Source organism: Alligator sinensis, unplaced genomic scaffold, assembly GCF_000455745.1.
Source record: "Alligator sinensis unplaced genomic scaffold, ASM45574v1 scaffold60_1, whole genome shotgun sequence".
In the NCBI taxonomy this organism is placed as follows: domain Eukaryota; kingdom Metazoa; phylum Chordata; order Crocodylia; family Alligatoridae; genus Alligator; species Alligator sinensis.
Window position 1 is genome coordinate 4,775,576 of NW_005841858.1, and position 6,953 is coordinate 4,782,528.

Consider the following 6,953-nt stretch of genomic DNA (forward strand, 5'->3'; position numbering starts at 1 on the left):
GAAATATAAGATGAAGTATTTTGTTAAAGAAAACGTTCCTCCAAAACAAGGTAAAAATGTTTATAGGTTATATTCATTATGCATTTCTAGTTCTGATTTAATCATTCAATATCTTAAATAAGTTTTGGTAAAAGAAAGTACATAGCTCAAGTCTCTTTTGGATGAAATGTTAATACAAGTTTGGGTTTCTTCAGCTGTAAAACTTGTTCAAAGTGAAATATTCTCCGCTGATTAAAATAGATGCCCCCTTTTTAAAGTGCCAAGGCAGCTGTTTTTAATTCCTGTACTACAACATTATGATTGGCTTTTTAAAGCTGTATTCAAACTGTATTAAAACAGGAGTAAAATATATTTCAAGTCATCTTTTACGTGCACTAATCGAAGAATGGCTGTAGGGAGTGATACTGGTGGTGCCAGAGGTCAGAAATGTTCAAGAGAAGCATTGATTTGTTTTTTGGGGTGTTTTTTTCTTGCCTTTTTCCCTTTTAATGAGAGCTAGAACGTTTCCACATCAGTTAACTGCCTTCATGAAGCACCAGAAGGTCACACCAGCCTCAGACTGATCCTTTTCTTTGTGTCTAAAATATAATTGGCTGATTGTGCTAGTGATGAGTGAACCCCCTCCCCCATCACAGTCTCAGCTACATGTTATTAAACCTCATTGCTGGTTCCCTGAGGAGAACAGCTCTGCTACGCTTCTCACTAGCAAAGGCAGTGCCATTGCGCAGGTTGAAACAGCAGAAACAGCATCCATTTTAATCTGCGGGAAGCCTCTCGCCTTACAAGGGCGTTCTTTTCTCCTTCAGATGCTGTAAATTTTAACTGTGCAGCTTCTGTAAACATTCCTGGCTTGGTGTCTGCTCTGTATGATGCACTGAGATGGTACACCAGGAAAACTGTTCGTATCAGGTAAGAATTAAAGCTCTGATACAATGTAGGCATCCTTTTGGAAGAGAAAGGCCTGCCTTTAACAGCGCAGCAGGTTGCCTATGCTTGACTCCTACGGTGCTATTAGAATCATGTTCTTTTCTTTCTAAATAAGATAGCCCTGTTTATGCTATAGTTATCCTAGATCTGATGAGCAGTGCAGAGCATAATGCCCACTTGGCTTTTAAAATGTGAATTATGCACCTATATTATGTCCTTATCTGTTTGCCTGTATGGATGGAGGGACTCTCTTAATGAAAAATTGGTTAAGGTATAAGAAAGAAACCCTTTTGTGAACAAAATTATAGAACAAATAGCATCATACATGAAATATCTGTAAAATAGTCTCTACCGTTAATTTAACTGTGTTTAATGCCTAAGTTTTTGTATATAGCACATAATGCTCATTAATGCAGTGAAAATGAGTGGAAAATAAAAAGATACTTGATCTGTAATGAATTTATTTTAACACTCACATTCAGTGTTGTGTGACGTGTTCATATGGGAGAAAGTACGAAGTGATACGTATTCATCTGAGTATTTGCGGACAAACTTCATTTAAATTTTACTGGTGGCATGCCTTAAAACATACTCAGTTACTAGAAGCATGAGCTTTGTTTAAGTTATTCATAGGAAGTAGCTGTTTTACACTTTGAGAGGTACAATATTTGAAGAAATATTACTAACTTGTAATATTTTAAAAGATAATTACTTTCATATTCAATAATTTCATATATATGGTAGATGCATGAAAAAGTAATTGTCAGTTTCTGTGTCTCTCTTATTTTAAACAACATGGCTTACTTTTCTGATGAATAATCAAAATACAAATAGATTGATTTTAAGCATTTTGAGCCAGTAATTGCCTTTGCTATGTGTTTGTACAGTGCCTAGCACAATAGGATCCTGGTGCTATTGCAGATCTTCAGGCAGTACCCTGCATTACTAATCAGTTGATTATGGGGAGTAATAAATCCTAATATATTACATTATAGTAGGGGAAAGTAAGAGTTTCGAAGTTCATTTTTTATCACTGAACTTTTGTAAGAAGAAAGTGACCGTATTACACACATTTATGCTACAAATTCCACATCTGGAGCATGCTTCTATCGGTAGGTTACTAATCATGCATGTGTGTGTGTTTTCTGTGCAGTATAATTGGGTAATGCATTTATGCGTATGCAAAGCAATGCATTCTACAAGATACTTAGAGAGACATGCACAGAAAGTTAAGAAATGGTAGGTAGGCTTTTGTAAGGGACAATGTTTTATATCCACTTAAATGTAGTATGAATAATTCTAATGCCATGCTTGTGTAAGCAAAAAACCTGTGACATACAGCAGAAAGGGGAAAGGATACTAAAGTAGCAACCTGTAAAATAGAATAGTTACAGTTATACTTTTGGAGAGATTATTTTTTTTTAATCCAACGAATAGTTTTAAAATATTTTAGTCTTTTTTTTCCCTTTTCTTAAAACAAAAACAAAGTGTGTTTTGTTCAGTGGCCCAGTTTTTCTGAAGCCATTATTTTGTTGCTCTTTATTAAATAGCATCATTGTTTTGTCCCTTAAAATGTTTTGCTGGCATAGTTCTAGAAACTGGAGGGTTAAAGGCCATGTATTGTTTCATCTCAAATGGAAGCCAGTCTTCTGGGAACAGTGACTGAGAACAGTCAAGAATGGCTCCTGATATGAGCTTGGATAGCATCCTTGCATATTAATGCATTTGTTTTGACTTATGATCATAATATTGTTTCATTTTAATAATTTAAATCTATTCTTGCTTACAATTTGTGCTTTCAAAACATTCTATGTAGCATCAGTACTATGTGAATCTTAGTTCTAGGAGAAAAAAATCCATTAAAGTATTTTCAGATACATTTGCTCAAAAACCTTTCTGCTGCATTGCATAGAGCAGGGAAAAACACAAACCCATTAACCTTAAGGTCAAGTTTTAATCCTTTTGAGATCAGCAATCCAGGGTTTAGAATCAAACTAGAAGCCATAAATGATTGGATTTCAGCATGCCAGACAGGAAGGGCTGCTTCCCTAAGCACTGCCTATGAGGGGGAAGGGAGAATGTCGGTGTTAGTGCTGCTGTAGTCTCTTGTGACATCTGTGCTTTAATACCTTTTTGGTGTCTCTCTCTCACTAAAATCTAAAAATATTTCAGAGTGTAGAGAAAATTTAAGATGTTCTCATCGTCTGAGAAATATGTAATGTCTATGTTCAGCCTCTGACGCTTGCCTGCAGTGGGCTGTATCAAGATAATACATACGTTGTAGAGGACCTCATGAGAGCAAAAGGCGAGAATGATTGAGAGGATTTAGGTTGTTTCCTGGGGTGGGAAAAAAACAAACTTGTTTATTCCTATCATTTTGCCTCACAAATCTTGTTTATGACATTTTAAGTCAACTGTTGCTATTGCTTTCTCAAATTCTTGAGAAAATGAACCATATTCTTTTTAAATTAACAAAACTAATGATTCCAAAAATGCTACATGGTTAGCAATCATTTTTAGATCTACAGTCTAAATACAGCCTATAAATAATGAGTAAAACATTGAAGGCTAAATACCTGTGTTATTTTAATATATGGATTTTTTTAAAGAAATTGGAGACAGTAGATTTATTGCAACAGAACTGAATAGCTTATAGTCTTGGTTATGGGATATGAATCCTTTCATTTTGTGATCATCAGTTTGAATCTAGGCCAGGTCAATAATGACTAAAAGATATTACCATCTAATGTGTGTGTAGTAGCTACTTTAACTGCCATACAAACCATTATCATCCTTATCAGTACTGAAGAGGCATAAACCCTTTTACATGTTGGAATTGGCATGTCAGTATTCTGCAGTACAGCACGACTGAAAGCAATTGAAATTATTTTTTTTTAACTTACATCAAAAACTTAAAATATGTGAGATATTTAAATAAATAGAGATGTACTCTGAAAATTATGAATCAATAACATTTAAAAGTAAATTATAAGTGTGGTTCTGACAGTCTGCCTATTTTTGTGTATAGGGTTCTGTTTTTTCTCCTGCAAGTTTGGCATGAAACAGGTTTTACATTCATTTAAAGTATTTTAGGTATTTGTAATCTCATCAACTCACATGGGAGAAACACAGAATGTGAACTAAGCTAGATAAATAGAAATGGAAATACTGACAGTGTTTTCTTACTATCTGCACTTCCTTTCAATGTGTTGATTTGTGATTCAGGATTTTAATTTATAACTTGCATTATGATAAGTTCATCATTAAATCATTTAGGTACTTACTTGGATGGAATAATCTGAGATGTCAAACTTGTTGTGTCCTTACATGTGCCCTCCATCTTGATGACTGGGACTATTTTAATCCCTGTGAGCCAGAGTTAGCTCGTTGTTATATGTTTGTACAGTGCCTAGCACAATGCAGCCTTTAGGTGTTACTGAAATGCAAATAGTTAATAATGCAGTGTTAAATATCACCTCCGATTTATTTCTGATGTTCTAAAAATTGAGAAATCCCCGAACACCAGAACACTGAAAGACAGAACCCCCGTGTAATATAATAGTCCCTAAACAGAAAATTGCCCATGGGAGCCATTTTCAGTTATGCAGACTAGCATCAATCTGGATATGTAACTGTTTCTACTAATTGAAAGGTCACCTTGGGAAAATGTTACTGGGCTTCATGTACATAAGGAGGCTTAAGAAACTTATATGAATAATTAGTTGATTTTGTTTTTTAGAAGTCCTGGAACTAGCTCAAAAACAGGTGTCTCAGGAATGGCACAGGGTACAAGAATTTACTGGGGACAAGATCTGATGAGGATAAATTCTGGTATTATGGTTTTATCTGCACTAGGAACTGTAACTGTTGCTAACAAGTATAATACTGGTGCATACTGAAACCCATCTTAGCTGCATCTTTAAACAGACTTAAAATATATTCAGCATCATTTAAAAAAAATATGATTGAAATTTCAGCTCTTGGTCTGGTCCTTCCCACCCTCTGCATTAATTTGGTTCTGGTGTGTCTCTTGGTTCAGTTCTCAGATCCCTCTTCCTCAGCGTTTATTCCCCTGCCCCAACCATGCTTTCCAAATGATCTCCCATCCCATTACATGTAGAGGTCTCTTCTCCTTGCATAGGGGGCAGCTGCCTCAGTTGATTTGAAGAGGGAACCTCCAATCTCTACTTCAAAATCCTGGGGAAAGGGAGAGCAGCATTCAGTGGCTTCTTTTCATTCTCATTCCCAGATATGGGGAGGAGGGAATGCTCCAGCTGGTCCTAATCACAGGGCTGGAATGGGTCTAGTGGACAGCTGCTACAGGCAGGGCAGTCAAGTTTCACAACTAACGGCAGCCCAAAAGAATCCACCTTGCCCTGCTTGGCTATGAGTGAGAAGTGCAGCAGCTCATTTAGACCACCTGACAATACTGCCAGACCTCCATTTTAGTCAGACTCTCATCTTATTTCCTTCAGCATTTATTAGGGGAGGATCTGAGAAGAAAGGGGCTAAAGAGATCAGCAGGGGCAAGGGATCTGAAAAAGAATGGAATAGCGGATGAGTTGAAAAGGGGGCCAAACCCTCAACACGCTTTGTATCCCAGATCATACTGCCATTCATGTCTCTTCTTCCTCCAGTCAGCTTTGAAGTGTGTTGGCAGAATGCGCTATCTGTAAAGGTGTGTACATGTGCTCACACATGTGGCTTGTCCTGCCACAGTAATTCACCATCTTTCACAAGTACTAAATCAAGTGATTTCTTAAGCTGATGTTTAAAGTTGCATGCAGATTGTCTGCGTATTTGCAAACAATCTCATTGAGTAATGTAACTTACATATAGAACTGAACAGAATTTGCAATTATGTGCTTATGCTCAAAGACCAGGTCATCCCCTCAGTTGCACCCCTCAATGGGTGCATTATCATAGCAAATGATAGAAGGTGGGTGGGAGGGGGTGCCTTTCCCCTGGATATTCACAAGGAGTTGACTAGCTTGTAAACCACAAATGATTTTTCTGAAAGGCATCTTTTCAACAGAACTGTAGACCAAAGACATGTCAACAGGAAATGAAGAAGGGACCTCAGGTCACAAGCATTACGGAACAGATGTCAGTGATTGCCCACTGTCTTTTCAAACTAGTGTCTTATAAAATGCTAGATTTGAAAATTTGGACTCCTTTTTCTTGCTTTCTCCCCTTTAGATTTTGTACTTTCAGGCCTTTTCTGTACTTCTAAATCGGGGATGGGGAACCTCTGGGCCACTGGTTTGGCCGGGGACTCCATTTCCCAGGCACCCCTGCCCACATGGCTTGTACCAGTCTCCATGCCGCATGGCTTGTGCCAGTCCTCAGCTGCATTGGCAGTGCACATGGCAGAGCAGCGCAGGGGGCTGCTCTGGAGCTGCTGGGAATGTGGGATGGGGCCAGCTTGCTCTGGAGCCACGATCTGTAGCCTACATGCTCCAGACAAGGGCCCTTATGCAGGGGATCGTGGCTCTGACCTGGCTCTAGACAGGCTGTCGCTGCTGTAAGGAGCTGGCGCAAAGTGGAGCGTTTAGGCTACAGAATGCAGCACTGCCCTGGCTCTGGAGCAAGCTGCCCCTGCCCCATATTCCCAGCAGCTCTGGAGCAGCCCACTGTGCTGCTCAGCCACGCACACTGCGGGCATGACTGAAATCTTCATGGTGACTGGCACAAGCCATGCGGGCAGGGGCAGCTGGGAAATGGACTCCCTGGCCAACTGGATCCAGCCTGCAGGCTGAACTTTCCCTATCCCTGTTCTAAATGTTAGAAATTTCTTTAAATGTTGAAGTTCTTACGGAATATTGTAGAGGCGCACCAATATATCAGTGGCATATCAGATTGGCACTGATAAAAGGAAAATTAACATTATTGGCAAGTCTTTTTTGGCCAGTGTATCTGATAATGTCACCGATAAATGGTATATGTATGTACGCAGCCACAGCATGCACACAGCCAGGAATGCAGCCCAGCGGCTTGGGGGGCGGGGCTCCAGCGCTTATACACGG

The 6,953-nt window shown here is 38.9% G+C and overlaps 1 protein-coding gene across 1 annotated transcript in view; it reads left to right on the forward strand.

The window, feature by feature from the left end:
• Positions 1-655: 655 nt before the first annotated feature.
• SCHIP1 (schwannomin interacting protein 1) overlaps positions 656-6,953 on the forward strand; it is a 56,553-nt gene continuing 50,255 nt past the window's right edge. Inside the window, exon 1 of the mRNA XM_025215123.1 lies at positions 656-909. Within this exon, the coding sequence (XP_025070908.1) occupies positions 880-909 (30 nt within the window). The 5' untranslated portion in view covers positions 656-879. The remainder of the gene's footprint in view (positions 910-6,953) is intronic.